The 21,441-nt window shown below is 41.3% G+C and overlaps 1 protein-coding gene and 1 long non-coding RNA gene across 2 annotated transcripts in view; one reads left to right on the top strand and one right to left on the bottom strand.

Moving 5' to 3' along the window:
- Nucleotides 1–21,441, top strand: part of LOC108895314 (cGMP-dependent protein kinase 2-like) — a 66,064-nt gene that overhangs the window by 25,184 nt on the left and 19,439 nt on the right. The window contains 5 exon segments of the mRNA XM_018694054.2: nucleotides 10,748–10,914; nucleotides 11,551–11,664; nucleotides 20,266–20,354; nucleotides 20,356–20,372; nucleotides 21,358–21,421. Coding sequence (XP_018549570.2) covers nucleotides 10,748–10,914; nucleotides 11,551–11,664; nucleotides 20,266–20,354; nucleotides 20,356–20,372; nucleotides 21,358–21,421 — 451 coding nt within the window.
- Nucleotides 1,080–2,764, bottom strand: LOC108895313 (uncharacterized). Its single transcript, XR_007814757.1, has 3 exons — nucleotides 2,714–2,764; nucleotides 1,354–1,677; nucleotides 1,080–1,196 (listed from the first exon to the last, which is right to left on the bottom strand). It is a non-coding gene; the product is annotated as an uncharacterized LOC108895313 (long non-coding RNA).

Consider the following 21,441-nt stretch of genomic DNA (forward strand, 5'->3'; position numbering starts at 1 on the left):
CCACTTGGACTTCTGATGTTCAGCTGACATTAAATTTTCATTACCATGACAATGTTTCAATCACATTGAAACAAAAAGTAATAATTGGTAACAATCCATCTATCTCGTCTATAAAACAGAAAATCTCTCTAATAAGCTAATTTGCTGACATTTTATGAACTGTAAGTCTATTACTACCCCCCAAATTGTTCCCCTCCATAGCAAGCAGTAGCAAAGTAGAAGACAGGTCTTGTGCCCATACCATCAATCCTACAGTGAAAATGTTAGCCAACAGTTCTCCATTCTCATTACTCAATTAAGAAAATCTGGTTCAATTGGATTTGAAATTCTAAAATGAAGATGGTGAATAAAATGACATCATACAGGATAACTATAAAAATAAACCTGTTGCCACCTTACTCAGCTCATTTTCAAGGCCTGTAACTTAGGTTTGAGTTGCTTTCTCCCATCATCAAGATTTATAAGGACAATCTGGATAAAGTCAAAGAACCCACTTAGCTTCTCAGGGTAGTTTATATGGAGAGCATACATCAGTCCAAACAAAATCACCAGTGCATCTGTGGATCTGTGAAACATTACAACCTGATCCTCAAGGATGGCCGACACATGGTGTGTTTCAATGGGAATTCCTGCAGGTACCTCCTCTTCCTCGGCAACTGCCACCAGAGCCACTGCTCCCTCCTGGGTTGCCTCTAACTCGCCCTGGAAAGTGGATATGTATTCAGTATATAATAATATAAAGAGCACATGAAATGAGTAGTTAGGTATTATAAGATGTTGATATTGTTTGTTTTGCCCTCAAGATGTGCTCACAAGTTTGCCATTAAGCAAGTCCTGCAATGAGCAATCAGTGACTTCTCTTGGCAAACTAGATCAGGGCAATTAGCTATGGATATGGGCAAAGGATAATGTCAAATACCTTGCAAGTTTTAAAGACATCTGATGAATCCTCCTTTAAGTACAGTGGAAGGCCGACCAGGGCTGCTGTTCTTGCTGCACTGATGTTGTTCTTGTCTTAATGCACAAATATAGGGTATACATAGAAAGATGTCATGCCTAAATATTCAAATTCAGTCAGTGATGTAATGCATCAAGATATTAATACCTAATAGCAGCTGTGGTGTATATTTGTCAAGTGCAGCAAAGAAGTAAAATGGAAGATTTTGATTGGTGATCCTATGGAATTCACAGTAGAACTGCGAGGAAAACAAAAACACAGGTTATAAAGATTACCTAAAATAATCCTCGCTCACAACAAAACTAAGCTATTTATCAAGATCAAATAGTCATACAATGATACCTCTGGTAATATGTGAGTCCCTTTTTATGTGCCCCTTTCAAATTTTTACTCACCTGGGCTTCATAAAACAGCGCAGGCCATCTCTCTTTTATTTTGGCAATGGGAGGAGCTAAACTCACAATTTCTTCACACCTGAGTGCAAAGGTGTGCTGCATATGTTGGTGAATCAGAATCATGTCCCTCTCTTGATCAGTGTCATCTTGAACTGCTCTGCCATCTCAAGCATTTGTCTTCCCCGTGTGTCCTTAGTCTCTCCACTGGGGTAATTGGGAAGAAAGTTTATTTCCCCTCTTATTTTGATGTTCAACCTGGATGCTGCACCCTCTGGGTTGGTCCTGCTGCACTGATTTTCCTCCTTTTAGCTGTTGACAATGGTCCTTCAGAAACAACAGATTTTAGTAAAACATTACTCTAAGAAATGGCCTTCAGTTCAGTGTTCAGTGTCACTATCCTGGGAAACGTTCAATAGATCTTGCACTACAACTGCTACATCATAGTCTGATGCATTTTTATGTTCCCTGCATTTGTGTGCATTATATGTGGAGTAAACGTTTGTTTTAAAATTGCACCCCCTAAAATGGACATGGCAGCATTTCCTTTCGTCTTAAATTCCCCCTCAGATGAACAAACATGTCCCTATCAACAAACGTTGCTTGAATGTACACAATGGGCAATGAAATGCCTGATTAGTGATCAAATTAGGACTCTCTCCCTGTACCTCTCTTTTCACAGTATGTACTCTTGACAAATGTATCTTTAGAGAATTAAATGTGCTAAATGTACACATGCAGATTTCATACAGGCAAGGTAAATGTGAAACTGTGGAATACTGACCATGGTGGAGTCTGAAATGTCTCAATAATTGTACTTTTAAGGCACTAGAAACGCCACACAACTTACATTTCCACATTTTCCTCTCTCCCAAAACAACTGACACTTAACACAGTCACACAACTAGCAAACATTGTTCCTGTCTTTCATATTGTTTTTGGTTTCTGTCTCTGGCTTTTCTATTTCCCCCGACCAAGTGAAGAGACCCTGTTTCCTAATCCTACAGTTTTGAAGGCGTGTCTGAAAGCGCCAAATCAATCCAGCCTAACGGTAGCTAGCATCTACTTATTTAGAGCTAAAACAGTCAAAGCTAACACACATTTATCAATATTCACTTGGTTAATTAAGTAAACCAAGTCGAACCACGGCCTTAATGAATAACACTAGTTACATTAGCTAACAAAATGAATAAAGTCTCTTTAAAGTTCTCATTCCTCTCTTAATTCAGAGGCATAACCAATTAAGCTAACGCTAACATTAGCAATCGATCTTTTTAAAACTAGTGAACGCCAACTTTATCTAACGAACGAGTTAAACGTAAAACGTGCACAAATGAGTTATGAAAATACAGAGCAACATTACCTCGTGTGGAAGACGATGCCGTATCGTTCTGAGTCGGTGAACAAATTATATCAGTCTGCATATTAAGCTGGTGGCTGTGTAGTTCGGCTATCATCCGTTACTTGCTGTTGATCCAATTGCTCTCCCTCCCTTGTAGTATCCAAAGTCGAGTGAGTGAGTGAGTGAGCGAGTGAGTGAGCAGACCCTCAGTCGGGGCACAGGCTGCCACTGTGCCACTTGATCTCGGTTTTTCTTGATTTAGCACTTCGGAAACGGTTTCACCACAGTTTTCACCAAATTCCACCATAGTGTCACGCTGACCATCACCCCTCAAACCAGAGCAGCAGGCTTAATTAAATAACTGACCAAAAGCAATGTGTGTGTGTGTTTGTGTGCATATATATATATATAAGTACAAATTTTCAGTGATATAAGTTGAGGTCAACTCAAAAGAAATAAATGAATGTCACAAATTGGAATTACATTACGAATATTTAAGATGCACCAAAAATGTAACTACACTCAAACCAACAGACAGTCTGTGAATGCAAATACCCATTCCTTCTGTGATCCCAGCTGTAACTGCATAATGCCATTTCACCATTAAAGTAACCATTGCTCACCTTGCATTTTGTTGGGTCTCTCTCTGTAAATACCTATTTTAAAGAGTACGGTCTGGACCTGCTCTATATGAAAAGTGCCTTGAGATGACTGTTGTTGTGATATGGTGCTATATAAATAAAATTGAATTGAATTGAATTTATATCCAGTGTGAGCACTAATAAACCAGCATCATTTTGAACTAAGGACATGAGTGATTTTCAATGTTTTCAGGTTTTTCCGGAGATATCAGATTAAGTTCAAATTAGTGCTCTGGCAGGGCCACACAAGGACATTCCCAGAGTTGTCAGTAAGCCACTCCTGTTTTGTCTGGGTCATTATCCTTTTGGAAGGTTTTCATTAAGGATATCTCTGTATTTTTCTCCATTCAATTTTCCCTCAAGCCTGATTATTCTCCATGCTAAAATTAAAATTCAATTCAATTCAATTTTATTTATATAGCACCATATCACAACAAAAGTCATCTCAAGGCACTTTTCATACAGAGCATACTCTTTAAAACAGGTATTTATAGAGAGAAACCCAAAAAATCCCACCATGAGCAAGCACTAGGCCACAGTGGCGAGGAAAAACCTCCTTTTAAGAGGCAGAAACCTCGAGCAGAGACGGACTCAGGGTGGGCGGCCACCTGCCTTGACCGGCTGGGTTGAGAAAGAGAGAGGGGGGGGAGAGGGGGGAGAGGGGGTAGAGAATAGCCAGAGAACAACATAGCATAACACGGGTTCCATATAAGATGTAAGGTGATGTCAATAATACAGTAATAGTAATGATAATAGTAATAATTAAAGTATTAACTGCTAACGTAGCAATAAAACTAATGGCAGTATAAGTCATTTCTAATTATAGCAGCAGGTGTTGAGTGGAGTTGTAGGAGCAGCAGGAGACTTGTCATCACAGATCAGACTCTACAGCTCCAGAGGCAGAAATACCTGCAGAAAGTGACAGAAGAGGAGAGACGGAAGAGCACAATACTACAGGGAAAAGGAAGACACTGAGTTAGTAACATGTATTTATGGGATATGGATCCATACTGATGGAGAGAGAGAGAGAGAAAGAGAGAGAGAGAGAGAGAAGCTCATTGCATTATGGGAGATCTCCTGGCAGTCTAGGCCTATAGCAGCATAACTAAGGGATGGTTCAAGCCTGAGCCAACCCTAACTATAAGCTTTATTAAAAAGGAAAGTTTTAAGCCTACTCTTAAAGGTACAGAGGGTGTCTACCTCCTGGACCGAAAGTGGGAGAAGGTTCCACAGTAGAGGAGCCTGATAACTGAAGGCTCTGCCTCCCATTCGACTCTTGGAAACTCTGGGAACTACCAGTAAACCGGCATTTTGGGAGCACAGTGTCCTAGCGGGATTGTAGGGGACTATGAGATTTTTGAGGTATGATGGAGCCGGACCACTGAGGGCTTTGTATGTGAGGAGGAGGATTTTGAATTCTATTCTGGATTTGACTGGGAGCCAATGTAGAGAGGCTAGCACAGGAGAAATATGATCTCTTTTCCTAGTTCCTAGTTTCCTAATTTTGGCGATATTACGCAGGTGAAAGAAGGTAGTCCTAGAAGTGTGTTTTATGTGTGAGTTAAAGGACATATCCTGATCAAAGATGACTCCCAGATTCTTTACAGTGGAGCTGGGAGCCAGGGCAATGGCGTCTAATGTAACTACATCATTAGAAAATGTATTTCTAATGTGTTCGGGACTGATTACAATGACTTCAGTTTTATCTGAGTTCAGAAGTGCTTGACATCCAAGTTTTAATGTCTCTAAAACAAGCCTGGAGTTTGGCTAGCTGAATGGCTTCGTTAGGCTTCATTGACAGATAAAACTGTGTATCATCTGCATAAAAATGGAAATTTATAGAGTGTTTCCTGATAATATTGGCCAAGGGAAGCATATACCAGGTGAAAAGAATTGGACCAAGCACTGACCGTTGTGGAACTCCATGTCTAACCTTTGTGTAGATGGAGGAATTGTTGTTAACATGTACAAACTGAAGCCTATCAGATAGATAGGACTTAAACCAGTTTAATGCAGTTCCTTTAATGCCAATATAGTGCTCCAGTCTCTGTAAAAGGATGTGATGGTCAATTGTATCAAAAACAGCACTGAGAAACAAGTCCGTTGTCTGATGCAATTAGGAGGTCATTAGTAACTTTTACAAGTGCTGTCTCTGTGCTATGATACAACATAAATCCTGACTGAAAATCCTTAAATAAACTATTATCCTGTAGAAAGTTGCACAACTGTTTTGCAACTGCTTTCTCTAGGATTTTTGGGCAGAGCTTTCTTAAGCAGCCTAGTTGGGATGGGGTCTAAGAGACATGTTGAAGGTTTAGATGCCAAAATAATTGATGTGAGCTGGGGGAGGTTGATGGGAGAAAAAGAGTCAAGGTTAGGTTTTGCAGATGAGTCTATGGATCCTGTGTTTTGACAGAAATCAGTGCTGATTGAGGACAAGATGTGATTAATTTTCTTTCTAATGATAGAAATTTTATCTTTAAAAAAGTTCATAAAATCATTGCTGCTGAGGGTTATAGGGATGCATGGATCTATAGAGTTGAGCCTGGCTACAGTGCTGAAAAGAAACCTGGGGTTGTTCTTATTATCCTCTATTAATGACGAGTAATAGGCGCCTCTTGCATTACAGAGGGCCTTTTTATATCTTTGGAGACTATCTTGCCAGGCTAAGCAGGATTCTTCCAGTTTGGTGGAACGCCACACTCTTTCGAGCCCACGTGCTATTTGTTTCGGTGTATGGGTTTGAGAATTGAACCATGGAGCTTGCCTCTTTCTTTTTATTGTTCTCATTTTTAGGGGGGTGATGGAGTCTAGAGTAGTATGCAGTGAGTCTGCAACACTGTCAAGCTGGGAGGGAGTAACTTCTGCTAAATTAAGATGAGGCACTGGACTTAAGTTAGTGGGAATCATTTCCTTGAATTTAGCTACTGTATTATTGGAAATATTTCTAGTCAGGACATTTTTTGCTGATTGTACATAATCCAGCAATATGAATTCAAAAGTAATTAAAAAGTGGTCTGATAGAAGGGGATTCTGTGGGAAGACTATTACATGTTCAATATCAATACCATAGGCTAAAACAAGATCAAGAGTGTGGCTGAGATGGTGAATGGGTTTATTTACACACTGAGAGAAGCCAATAAGTCTAGTAATGAGGAAAATGCAGAGCTAACGCTGTCATTGTTGGCATCCACATGAATATTGAAGTCATCTACTATAATGACTTTATCTGTTTTAAGTACCAAACTTGACAGGAACTCAGAAAATTCAGATAAGAAATCAGAGTATGGGAGGGAGGGATTCTGGGGAGTTGAGCCAGATCTGAAGGAAGAGTGGGACAGGCAGGGATTTCCAGGATGAGCTGGACAGACAAAAGGATGAGGTGCTCTACCTCCTCTACAGTCGCCCCATTAATCCACCATTTTCCAGCAGAGGACCATGAGGACCTCAGACTTGGAGGTGCTGACTGTCACCCCAACCACTCTGCACTCAGCTAAAAACCACGCACTTGCATTCAAAGTGCATCTGAGCAGCAGTTCTGGGGTTCCCAAACATTGTCTTCCCATGGCTGTGCCTTGAGATCCTGTCCATGAATATCAGCAACAGGATGGGGGACAAGGGGAAATCCTGTCCAGTCCAACGCCCACTGGGAATGTGTTTAACTTTGTGCCATGAATGCAGACAAAACTCTCACTTTGGTTGTACAAGGACCACATGGCCTGCAGATGGCCTCAGTACCCTATACTCCCATAGTTACCCCCACAGGGTCCCTCGGGGGACACGGTCATAAGCCTTCTCCAAGTACACAAAACACATGTAGACTGAATGGTCAAACCTCAAAGACCCCCTCAGCACCCCTGCGAGGGTGAAGAGCTGGTCTGCTGTTCCATGGCCAGGAAGTAATCTGCATTGTTCCTCCTAAATCCAAGATTCAACAATTGGTCAGAGCCTCCTTTCCAGCACCCTGGGGTCAGAATCAGAATCAGAATCAGACTTTATTACCAAGTAAGTTTGCACACACAAGGAATTTGTCTTGATATATTGGTGCTAAAGGACAGTTATAGTAAAAGAAAAGAGCAAAGAGCAAGAACTATATTTACAAGGAACATAAATATACATAATTAAAAAAGTAAAGTGTAAAGTGTAGAGTGCAAAAATGTTAGAAGGTGACAGTGATTGTCCGGATGTGCGTTAATGTAACGCATAGATGTGCGTTAATGTAACGTGTAGTGGGGGGTGGAGGGATTATAGTCTGTAACAGTCTGCGTGTGTGTGTTGGGGGGGGCTAGATCTTGTCTGAAGCTAAGCAGTGTGACGCCCCAATAATTGGAGTACACACTTTGGTTCCCCTTTTTGAAAATGTGAACCACCACCCAGGTCTACCACTCCACAGGTACTGTCCCCATCCTCTATGTGACACTGATAGGACGTGTCAGCCAAGACAGCCAAACAATATCCAGAGCCTTCACCATCTTAGGATGAATCTTATCCACATCTGGTGCCTTGCCTGAGATGAGTTCCTTGTCTACCATGGTGACCTCTGTCAGTGATATGGGTGAAGCTTTCCCCAATGCTTCCAACTGTGCCTCTCCTACAGCAGATGTATTGGTTGGACTCAGAAGACCCTCAAAGCGCTCTTTCCACCACTCAACAATATCCCTAGTCTAGGTCAGCACTTCTCCATCGTGGTTCAGCACAGCCTGAGTCAAGTACTGCTTTCCCTTGCCAAGGCGTTAAATGGTTTGCAAGAACGTCCTTGAGGCCAACCAAAAGTCTGTCTGCATAGTTTCCCCAAACTCCTCCTCTGTCCATTGCTTCAGGAGACCTCTGGGCCAAGCAGGCCTGAAATATCTCTGGTCCAGAGATTATGGCCTCTTAAAGCAGTCTTGCCTTTGTAGTGTAACAAATGTTTACAGGCATGAGCTTTCCACTAACAGAGGATCCCCTTTAATAAATTTACTTCTGCAAACATACACTAAGGCCTACTTTCATTGCTACAGTGCAGCCTAGTCAGTTTTCCATACATGCAACTACTGTCACTCTAAAATGACAGTTCTGCTATCTGACTCCAATCTTGGCTTGTGTGATGTCTATAAATGGCCCTCTATGGCAAGTTACCATAGAGCCACGACTTGTCCCCTGTAACGGAACTTGAAATAAAGGGTCTTCCTCTATGGTTTATGACACTATCTGTATGCTTTTGGAGTGACACACAGTAACAATGTGTCCTGTTTTCTTACATTTCATGCACTTTTTTTCTTTTTCTGGGTACTGCTCTCTTTGGATCTATCACATCTGTTTATCTCCTTGTTTTGTTTTTTGCTCTCTCATTCCTCTTGATCATTTTCATCTTGTCTTTGTGCTCCACTTTCATCGTGGCCTCTGTGTTTTGATGATTTACAAGCTCTTTATGAATTACCATATCCATGGCCATTCACTGTCAGGTCACTGTTCATTTGTAGCTTCTGCGACGGTGCTTTATCTGTGATACTCAAACTGTTCTGTCCCTGGCTTATTCTTCTTTATGTGCTATTAAATGACAATTTTCTGCTAGCTCATACAGCTTCCAGACTCTCCTGCATTTTGCACTCTGAAGTGGAATTTAGCTGTCTTGTTGCATTTGGGGATGCGGGTGGTGCCTCACAGCATAATGGTTCTGGGACTTTTCTGTGCAGAATTTACATGTTCTCCGTGTGCTTGCATTAGTTTTGGGTAATCCATCTTCTTCCCACAGTCCAAAGACATGCAGATTAATTTGTGACCATAGGTGTGAATGTGAATGATAGTTTGTCAACACTGTGACAGCCTGGTGACCTTTCTAGGGTATAGCCCGCCTCCTGCCTAATGTCAGCTGGGATTGGCTCCAGGTCCATACAACCTTCAAGGAATAAGTGGTATAGATAATGTATGGATTGATGGATTTGTGAATGCAATTCTCATCAAACTTTTTAAGAACATCAACAAACTTGTTAGTACCTCAATTTTATGCAAAGGGACTGATTTACAGACATGGTGTGCCTCTGGACCTGCAGCTGCTCTTCCTCTTCTACTAGCTTAGTTACTACTCTGTACTGTGTAAAGCATTACCTCCAGTTGGCCCACTGTGGGTCTGGAGGGGAAAACTTTGCCATGGCCTATCCTCTAAATGTCGGGGCTTAATGTACTGAGAAGACCATAGTAGATAGCTGGCTTTGAAACTAATCATTAGCTTTTATCTGTTAGCAGTATATAGGATAAACAACAGCAGGAGTACAATTTAGAATTAGAGAGATTTTTGAGGTCTAAAGACAGAGGTTACATGTGTTACCAGCACCAGACCTAGGGGAAATCTGGATTGATAGAAAGCAGCACACAGGCTAGAGAGCACTGCATTGCCAAGATACAGATGCTGTTGATTGACAGAGAGAGGAGCAAAGTAAGCGTCTTTCACAGGCCAGAGCTTGTTTATTACTGAGCACAATTTCATTTACTTCGCAGTTCGATCCCCAGCTCCTCCAGTCCACATGCCAAAGTATCCATGGGCAAGATACTGAACCCTGATTTGCCCCCCGTGTGTGTCATCTGTGCGTGTGAATGTGTATGAATGTGTTAGAAAGCACTTTGTATGTTTAGAACAAGTGTTGTATGAATGTGTGTGTAAATGGGTGAATGTGACCTGTAGTGTGAAACACTTTGAGTCTTCACTATGATTAGAAAAGCGCTATATAAGTGCAGTCCATTTACCATTACATCATCTCCCAGTCCTAAATAAGTGCTAATATTACTAAAACCAAAATATTCTATAAATTAAATAAATAAAGGTGTAACCAAAACTAAATATAGTTACATAAAACATTCTTTGTAAAAGAAAAGAAGAGGATATAAATTCAAAATAATTTAGCATACATTAAACATGAACAAAAATTGGTTTACTCAAAATACAGATTCCAAAATAATACTAATACTAATACTAATACTAATCTTCCACTTAAACTCCCTGATGGCTGCCAGCGTAGTGTTGCCACAACATGGCACCAAGCAAATAGCCATGTTAAATTAGTTTAGATATAGGATTTCTCTCTTCTCCATGTACTTGTTACTGGTCTGTTAAGATCTAAACAATATTTAGAACACATTTTAACACGTTACTGCTTGATTGGAGATTGGTCACAGGAAAACTAGGAAAACTGCTGTCAACATGACGACACCCACCAAGGCAATTTATTACAAAACTCACTACACATATCCCACATCTCAGGACGGTCTGAAAACAGTACAACTGCTACTGTAATTCCAAAGGTTTATTAGACATGCTGTATGAAGTGTAGCGCCTGGAGGCAAATTTTGACTTGTGATACAGGGCTATATAAATAAAACTGATTTGACTTGACTTGACTATGGCAATGTTTGTTTCTGCTTCTTCTTTCCATCCCAGCACTAGGAAGCTCATCAACAATGCCATCATAAACAATGACTTTCTGAGGAAGTTGGAGCCACAGCACATGAGAGAGATGGTGGACTGTATGTATGAGAAGGTTTACACAGAGGGACAACTGGTCATCCAGGAGGGGGAACCTGGAAACTACCTCTACGTACTGGCAGGTCAGCTTAGCAAAATATGTATAGCTCTGATGGAACCTCCTTGGCCTCATTTAAAATTAGAGAAGCTGAGGAATCTGTAGCATATTGTGTGATTTTGTACGTTTTACAACACTACTTAGTATAGAAACCTGGTTGAAGTGTTCTTTAAGGAGGGCTAAAATAATTTTAGCTGTACGTTGAACTGGTTGTAGTATGTTGACGAATGAGGCAAAATTTGTAATTATACAATGAAAGGTAATGTAGTTATTGAAAGAAGAATCATGCTATGAGTATGATGATTAAACTAAGAACAAAAAGAGGGAATTATACTCTGCCAATTATGCTCTGGGGCCTTGGATCTGTACTTAGTAGGTCCACTTGGTAATTCACTTTGTCAGGCTATCATGTTGAAGAGAAAGCAGAAATTGAGAGTGAAGCTTTCTGTTTACCAGTAGGTCTACATTCCAATTATCTATGGTCATGAGTTTTAGGTAGTGACTGAAAGAATGAAGTCAGGGACATGAGTTCAAATTACCACTACTTTGACAAGAGGTTTACTCTTTTGTCAGCAAAGCTCTTCCAAGATATATATGAATCCAGTGAAAATGTCAATTATAAAACAGGTTTCAGGTGTATGTTTTGTTCTCCTTACTACAGAGGGCTTGCTGGAGGTTATCCAGAATGGAAAGCTGCTTGGGGAGATGCATCCTGGCACTGTATTTGGAGAACTGGCCATTTTATACAACTGTAAGAGAACAGCCACCGTTAAAGGTGAGTGACAGCATCATAAACAACACCAAACCAGTCATGGTTCTCAATATGCCTACTCCCTGGTGCTTAACCCTCAGGCATCAGTTTAATTTTCTACCCTCTTAAGTCATTAAGGAAAATGTCCACTTCCATAAAACTGCTATAAAAACTACAAACATTCAATTTTAATCTTTTAAATGCCAGTTTGATTACTTGATGTCACTGTTTGTGAATTGTGGTTCACAGAGTTGTGGTATGTATATATTTAAAATAAATATTTAAGTTTGATGCTGATTTTAAAATAATTTCAGTGGAAAAGAGGAAATAGTAATATGGCAGATTTTAGTGGTGAACAGTAAAAATGTTTTACTATTTTTCTCAAAAATGAAACCTTAACATTGGTAGTTTTGAGCAGGGCTGAAGTTGAAAAAAGCTGAATAAAACATTAATCTGTAATGTTTTTGGAAGTGGACATTTTTGTCCTCTAATTTAAGAGTTAAGAGATTTAAGAGTATGGTAATTTTCTTTCACGGTGTTCTATTGACCTATTAGAGGAATTAAAATTTGAATTTCAAAATTTGTCATGAGAGAGACTTTCTTACAAAAAAATGTGCAATATTCACAAAAACAGCCAAAATGATGGCCAGATTAAGAGAAAAAATTTGCCCAAATGGACAAAAATGTCCATAATGATGCATGAGGGTTAAGTGTGTATCATAGTGATTGTGTTTGATAATCATATCCATCCATGTATAAGTGATTGTATGTGGTTGTAGTTATATGGCACATGAGCAAATTATAAAATATTCAATTAAAAAAATAAATATCCAAAATTAAATATATTTTAAAACTACTCATCCATTTCTTACCTGGTGCATGGCTGCTCCTATTTTCATGCTTACAAGCTGTTGGTTAGTAATATTGGAAAGTTCTATATTTTAAAGAAAAAAAGCAGTTTGTCACAGTGCTGATACTATTCAACATCCTCAAATGTCTTCCACACCAAGAAAAATGTTGAACATTTAAATGAGGTCTAGAGTGTGCCACTGGAATAATTCTTTCTAATCAAATAAAACAGATTAGTTTGTCTATTTTAAATGGAATAAATGAATAAACATTTAAATAATGCCTTGATATCTATTGAATTATTCTGTTTTCTTAATGTGTTAAATGATGACACAATCACACATTTTAAAATGTTAAGCTTGTACTCATCTTATTTGTGTATATTTGCTGTTATTTTGTTTTTGTGTTTTACACAAATTGCAGTAATCAGGCTTAAGTTTATTGTTGTTTCCACACATACTATACTTGACATACACACAGGAAGATGAAATGTTATTCAGTGCTGTAACAGACAGATACCACACAGTATTAAGGTTAGGACTGAGCATTCTAAAAATAAATCCAATGTACAGTACAGTTCAATGGTTTTTCTCTGTTTTTATTACTTCCTATATTGTAGATGAATACTTTGGACATCAAAACTATGAAAGAACACGTATGACAGCTTTGCAAACTTCTAGAATTCTCTCAGTCGGATACATGAGGTCATCACCTGCAATGGTTGAAGAAGTTCCCAGAGGTGCTGAGCACTTGTTGGCTGCTTTGCCTTCACTCTGCAGTCCGACTCATCTCAAACCATCTCTCTTGGGTTTAAATCAGGTGATTGTGGAGACCAGGTCATCTGACACAGCACTCCATCACTCTCCTTCTTGGTCAAATAGGCCTTACATAGCCAGGAGGTGTTTGGATCATTGTCCTGTTGAAAAACAAATGATGGTCTGACTAAGTGCAAACCAGATGGAATGGTATGTCACTGCAGAATGCTGTGGTAGCCATGCTGATTCAAGTGTGCCTTGAATTTTGAATAAATCACCAACAGCATGACCAGCAAAGCACCTCCACACCATCACACCTCCTCCTCCATGCTTCACTGTGGGAACCACACAAGTAGAAACCATCCACTCACCCTTTCTGTGTCTCACAAAGGCATGGCAGATGGAACCAAAAATCTCAAATTTGGACTCACCAGTAAAGATTTCCACTGGTCTAATGTCCATTCCTTGTGTTTTTTTTTTGTTTGTGTTCTCCTCTTCTTGTTCTTCCTCAGTAGTGGCTTCTTTGCAGCAATTCAACCATCTGCTCCATCATGATCATGGCTGTTTATGTTACACTGCAGGCTAATGCTAAATTAGCACTGGAGGAGCTGCACTGCCTAATCAGCAGGCAGATGAACGCTAACTTTAACCATGTAGTGTTTCCCAAGTTTTGTAAATTCATAAACTTCCCAACCAAGACAATAGCATTCTAGATCAGGTTTATTGCAATATCCCTGGAGCATACAAGGTTGTAGCACCACATCTGGGCAGGTCAGATCACATCTTTGTGGAGCTGATCCCAGCCTACAAACCTCTGATCTGCAGGACAAAACCAACCACCAGAACAATACAGACATGGACTGAGGAGGCTTCTTCAGCATTACAGGACTGTTTTCAGCACACAGACTGGGGAGTGTTCAAAGAGGGCACAGATCTTGAAGGATACACGTCATCTGTCCTGTCCTATGTACAGTTCTGCACTGGCACTGTCCTACCCACAAAGACTATTGGGATTTTCCCAAATCAGAAACCATGGATGGATGGCACAGTGAGGACCCTGCTCAAAGCCCGGGGTGCTGCCTACAGGTCAGGTGACAGGCTGGCTTATAGCACGGCTTGGAAAGAACCAAAAAAGGGCATACACCTGGCAAACCACAGGTACAAACAGCGCTTTGAGGAGCACTTCAATGAGTTAAACCTACAAAATATGTGGAGAGGCATCAGAACTATAACAGACCACAAGTGCAGTGACCAGCAGGTCAGCCACTCTACCTGACACCTTGAACAGTTTCTTTGCATGCTTTGATACACCAAGCAGCAGAGAGACTGTGAATCTTCCCAGGCTGGAGGAGCAACATCAGCCCCTTGTGTCAGGTCGGACTCTGAAACTGCTGACCAACTGGCAGGAGTTTTTCTGGACATTTTCGACCTGTCCCTGCAGTTTGCTGTGGTCCCTGTCTGCCTCAAGTCCTCCATCATTGTGCCTGTGCCTAAGAAATCAGCCGTCACCTGCCTCAATGATTACCGCCCTGTCACCCTAACCCTGGGAATCGTGAAGTGTTTTGCGAGGATACTCCTAAAGCACATCAAGGACATCATACCTGCTGGTCTGGACAGCCTTCAGTTTGCCTACAGGGGGAACCGATCAACAGAGAATGCCGTCTCATTTGTGCTTCACACAGCCCTGATCCACCTGCAGCATCCTAACACTTATGTTAGGATGCTATTCGTTGACTTCAGTTCTGCATTTAATACTGTAATCCAACCTGGTACTGAAGTTACGCAGGTAACTTCAGTACCAGGTTCTCAGCCCAGCCTTCTTCACACTGTTTACATATGACTGTCTTGCCATCCACTCCACAAACGTAGTTGTGAAGTTTGCGGTCGACACCACTGTGGTGGGTCTCATATTGGACAATGATGAGATCCACTACAGAGAAGAGATTCAGCACAATGGTGCTGCTCTCTCAGTGTGACAGTGTGGCATGGACTTGATCCAGGTGGTGAGAACAGCACAGGGGATTGTGGGATGTCCAATCCCAGATTTGGCCTCAATATATGCTGGATGGGTCCAGAAGAAGGCCAGATGTATCACTGCTGATCCCACCCACCCAGGCAATGGACTGTTTGTACCGCTTCAGGAAGACGGTAGAGAAACATAAAAACACGCACCACCAGATTGAAAGACAGCTTCTTCCCAGAGCTGTGAAATCCATCTCCCTCTGCCTGACACACACACACACACACACCACCACCACCCCTGCAGACACACACACAGGCCACCAGACCCCTGAAGCACACTCACACTCATTCATTGTGCCTTAAAAGACTGGAACTTGCACTATGCTTCACTTTTGTACATTCCTCTGCTGCTAAGATCCATTGCACATTTCATTTTATTCATTGCACATTTCATTTTATCCATTGCACATTTTATTCTGTTTATCTTTTATCTATTCTGTTTTATTCTATTCTTATCTTACCTTATTTTTAGCTTAATGTACATATGTATAGTATGTCTATAGTTGGTTTTTCTGTCAATATATTTTAAAGTATTGTGTCTTTGTCCGTCTTTTTCTTAAACCGAAACCTACCAAACAAAATTTTGTTATGTGTATGCATAATGACAATAAAGAATTCTTGATGAAGGGCTGATTCACACAGTCTCCACTGAACAGTTGATGTTGAGAGGTGTGTGCTACTTGAACTCTGTGAAGCATTTATGTGGGCTCTAATCTGAGGTGCTGTTAATTTGCAGTTTCTGAGGCTGGTAACTCTAATGAGCTTATCCTCTGCAGCAGAGGTAACTCTTGAGCCTTCATTCCTGAGGCAGTCCTCATGAGAGAACAGTTTCATCATAGTATTTGATGGTTTTTGGAATTCCACATGAGGATACATTCAAAGTTCTTGAAATTCTGCAGATTGACTGACCCTCATGTCTTAAAGTAATGGTAGATTGTTGTTTTTCTTTATTTCAGTGGTTTTTGTCTTAATATGGATTAGAACAGTAGTTGAACGGTGGCTACTTTGAAGAATCTAAAATCTAAAAGATATTCTGATATTCCATATGTGTTCCTTCATAGTTTTAATGTCTTCAATATTAATCTAGAAAATATTTTTTTTTTTTAAAAAACAAAAAAACCACTGAATGAGGAGGTGCGTCCAAACTTTTGACTGGTACTGTACGAGGGTAGGCTGAAAAGTTCATAGGTTGACCAAGAAGGAGTTATACCACAGCAATAAAACTTGGCATGCATTAAATTCAACCTTTCAAGTCAAGTCAAGTCAAGATTTCCTGATATCCTTCCAGATAAACCCACAATGAAAAAGTACCTCAGCATTTTGAAAAGCAGTACTAGAGACATTTTGTGAATATGGATAAAATTTGGCACCGTGGTGTTATCAAATATCTGCAGAAAAAGGGTTTAGCCCCCAAGGACATTCATGCTGACATGGCTGCTACCTTAGGGGATGATGCTCCAGCTTTATCAAGTGTGCAAAAGTGGGCAGCTGAATTCGAGAGGGGTAGGGAGAGCCTTGAAGATGACCCAAGGTCTGGATGTCCTGTCATTACCACCACCCAAGAAAACATTGACTGCGTTCACCACATGAATAGAATAGGAATAGGCTTTTATTGTCACTGTACAGTTAAGTACAACAAAAATGCGCCACAAAGACAAACAGTGCACTATAGAAGTAGGTATATACAATAAGAAATACAAAATTTACACAAATAATACAAAAATTTACACTAATTTTACACAATTTACATATACACAGCACACATGATTATGCAAGAAACTGAGACTAGGACACTTTAAGGTGCGAGGTGGGTGGATAGTGTCCTTGATTTTGTGTATGTGTGTGTGTGTGTGTGTGAGGTATGGTGTTGGTGAGGTGAGGGGAGCGGGGAGGGCGGTGGGGTGTATGGTCAGTGTTTGCGGTCCGAATGGCCCAGGGGAAGAAGCTGTTGGTGAGTCTGGTGTGGGACTTGATTGACCTGAAGCGCCGTCCGGAGGGCAACAGGTCAAACAGGTGGTGGGTGGGGTGTGAGGGGTCTCCTCTGAAGGCCAAAACCGGCCTTCAGACTAAATGGTTTTCCTGAGGCAGCAAGATCTGCATATGTTCTCCAGGGAGGGCAGAGGACAGCCGATGATTTTTTGGGCAGTGTTGATAACCTTCTGCACAGCTTTCCTGTCCTCAGCTGTGGAACCTGTGTACCACACACTCAGGCAGTATCTTAGTACACTCTCCACATAGGATAGTGATAGAAGGCCAGCAGCATCTTCTTGTCCAGATTGTTTTCCCTGAGGACACACATGAAATGCAGCCACTGCTGAGCCTTCTTCACTAGGGCCTTGATGTTGTGGGTCCAGGAGAGATCCGTTGAGATGTGGGTGTCCAGGAACCTGAAGGTGGTGACAGTTTCCACATGTTCTCCATTTATGAGGAGGGGAGTGTGGTCTTGTCTGTCCTTCCTGAAGTCCATGATGAGTTCTTTTGTTTTCTGGACATTCAGTGTCAGGTTGTTTGCTGAGCACAAGAGGAACAGTTTCTCTACCTCATCCCTGTATACTGTCTTATCCCCATCAGAGATGAGCCCAACCACGGTGGTATCATCTGCATATTTGATGATGATGTTGGTTGGGTGGGTTGGAGTGCAGTCATAGGTATACAGGGCGTACAGTAGGGGGCTCAGCATGCAGCCCTGAGGGCAGCCAGTGCTGAGTATGAGCGTGGAGGAGAGGTGGGGGCAGAGTCTAACAGATTGTGGGCGGTGTGTGAGGAAGTGTTTAATCCATATGCCGGTGGGGAGGAGGATCAGTAGTTGTAGCAGTTTGGTGATTAAAATGTCCGGAATGATTGAACGTTGAACGCTGAGCAATAATCCACAAAGAGCATCCTCACGTAGCTCTTCTGGTTCTTCAGATGACTCGGTGCTCCGTGGAGTGTTAGTCAAAGGGGTTGCTGGGGTTGTGAGGAGGCAGTGTTTGCTGGTGTGTGGTGGACTCAAAGCAGGCAAAGAAGTTGTTAATCTCCTCTTCCAGTGTGTTGCTGTTTCTGCTGCTGCTGCTGCTAGAGGATGTGGGGTGCTGGCCTCTGTAGTTGGTTAAGGCCTGGATGCCCCTCCACATCTGTTGTGGGCTCCGTCTTTTTCCTGTAGGCCTCCTTTGCCTGTTGGATGCCTCTCCTCAGGTTGGCTCTGGCAGTGCTGTACAGTGAGCTGTCCCTCGTCCTGAAGGCTGAGTTACACTCTCTGATCAGGGCATGGACTTCACTTGCCATCCAGGGTTTCATGTTTGGAAAGATCTGGATGCATTTGTTGACTGTCACGTTTTCTACATAGCACTTGATGTAGAAGAGGACAGTCTCTGTGTGTGTCTCAGGTCTTGATGTTCAAAGATGTTCCATTCTGTGCAAGCAAAGCAGTCCTGTAGCTGGAGGAGAGCATCTTCAGGCCAGGCTTTGATTGCTATCTGAGGAGGGTGTAGGCCGGGAAGAGGAGCAGGGAGAGATGGTTGGATTGTCCTAGGTGGGGGAAGGGCGTTGCTCTGTAAGCATGCTTAATTGGAATATACATAATCAAGTGTCCTTTCCCCCCTGGGTGGACATTTGACATACTGGTGGAATTTGGGGAGTTCTGTCTTTAAGCATGCTTGGTTAAAATCCCCTGCTATGATATGGACGCTGTCAGGATGATTCCTTTGTTCTTTGTTCATAATGTCTTGAAGGTGGCTTAGTCCTGAGCTAACGTTAGCATCGGGCGGAATGTAGACCGCAGTAACAATGACCACAATGATCTCCTGAGGCAGGTAGAACGGTCTACAGTGGACAGACATGGCCTCGAGGTCCGGAGAAAAGTGGCTGTCTATTATTCTGCTGTTTAGGCACCAGTCTTCAAGCACATAAACACAGAATCCCCCTCCCCTACTTTTCCCAGAGGCTTTGTCATGGATGACAGACATTTAACTGTTAATCAGATGGCTAATGCTGTAGGCATCTCCCATGAATGAGTAGAGAACATTCTACACAACAAACTTGGCATGGAGGGCGGAGGCAAGGCTTTTGACGCCTGATAAAAAGCACACCAGGCTAGTCATGTCACAGGCGAACTTGGCACTTTTTAAAGCAGATCCAGCTGGTTTTCGGGAACGTTTCCTCACCCAAGATGAATGTTGGGTCCACCACTTCGAACCAGAGACCAAATGGCAGTCCATGCAGTGGAAACACCCATCTTCTCCCCCTCCAAAGAAGGCCAAGGTGGTGTCATTGGTAGGGAAGGTGATGGCCTCTGTCTTTTAGAATGCAAATGGCATTGTGTTCATTGACTACCTTCAGAAAGGCCAAATATCAATGGAGAATTATGCCAACTTGCAGAGGAAACTATGAAAGGCAATCAAGTCAAAACAGCTTAGAAAACTGACGAAGGGGGTCTTGTTTCACCAGAACAATGCTCCTGCACACAAGTCTGTGGTTGCAATGGCTGCTGTGCATGACTTTGGCTTTGAACTGGTTGATCACCCTCCTTATTCTCCTAATTTGGCACCATTTGACTATTTTGTTCCCCAACATGAAAAAACACTTGGCTGGGAAGCACTGTTGGACAGATGATGAGGTCGTATCTGCTGTTGAGGTCCTTTTTGGGCACGATGAGTGCTTCCACACCACAGGAATCCAAGTGCTGCAACACCGATGGAAGAAATGTGCAGACTGCAGGGGAGACTATGTTGAAAAATAAACAACATTTTGTCACATTCAACCATTGCATCATGGTTGCACCGTTGTATGCTCTGCTCTTGTAGCAAGCCTGACCAAACCTGTTATAAGAGCAAATATTACTAAGAATAAGAAAATGATTTGGGGAACCCAGTCTTGCTTTCTACAAATGTGCTGGAGAAAGTAATAATAAATAAATAAATGAATAACATTTGGAATGATAATTGTGCAGTTGACAGCAATCTCTTCCACACTGATAGTAAAGTGATGGGGGTAATGAGTTGTTGATTCCAATCTCTTTCAGCTGTGTCACAGTCTCACATCTGGGCACTGGACCGTCAGACCTTCCAGACCATCATGATGCAGACTACACAGGCCAGACATGAGGAACACTTTCAGCTTTCTGCGCAGGTACATACACATGTGACAGGCGCTCTGTGCCTCCTCTAAATTTCAAACAAATGAGTATTTTCCCAAACTAATTCAGACTTGGTGAGTTACTGCAGCTAGTCACTGCAATTTGTCTGTCAAAAAAATAACTGAGTGGTGAGATTTTGCAGGACCATGCTGTAAATTTACCCATTGTGGGACTAATAAAAGATTATCTTATCTTATCTTAAATACAGGTTGATGTAATTGTGATTGACTTGTGTATTAGTCAGTGTACTACTGAATTGCAAGTAGATACACAATACCCATTGGGGGCAGCAAAGGACTGTAGTCAATGAGTTACAGTAGGCTGTTGAGTTAATGCTTGCTAAGGGCTAAAATATATGAAGTTAAATTATAAGTTTTAAATTTGGAGGTACCTGTCATCTACAGTCAGGCCAGGTCAGGTTTGAGTTATAGACCTACGCGTACGTCTATAGAGCTGGCAGTACTATATTAACAAAACACTTGTGGAATAGGTTTTATTACAGATGGCCAGGCTGCACATAATTTGAAAAGGATTTGAAGGCAGACTGCCCAAGATGAACATGATAGTGCCTACTCATTATACATGTCATCTACATTTAACCCATGTACCACATGTATAACATGGACATACTGGGCATGTGCAAACACAGATACTGATTTTATTTGGATTATTTTGTTATTGATTTGAATTTCATAATTGAAAATTATTATAATAAGAAACAATAACTAAAATGTCATATTTTCACAATGACAGTCACTGAATTCTAATATTTATAATAAATATATTTTCCGTTGTGATTATAGCATCAAAACATACTACTTGCTGTTTCAGTTACAAAGGACAGAAATACTAGCTATTGTAACAGGCAGTAAAGTATGTTATAAGATTTTAAACTCAGTTTATTAAATGTGACAGACTGTACTGTATATTATTTATCCCAACATCTGTAATGACTCTGTGTATTTGTTTGTCTGTAAGTGTGTCTCTGCTCCGAGAACTGCCAGAAGAGAAACTAGCCAAGATTGTTGATTGTCTTGAAGTTGTGAGTATTTCTCATTATAC

The sequence above is a fragment of the Lates calcarifer genome, linkage group LG16_LG22, assembly GCF_001640805.2.
Source record: "Lates calcarifer isolate ASB-BC8 linkage group LG16_LG22, TLL_Latcal_v3, whole genome shotgun sequence".
Taxonomy (NCBI): Eukaryota; Metazoa; Chordata; class Actinopteri; family Centropomidae; genus Lates; species Lates calcarifer.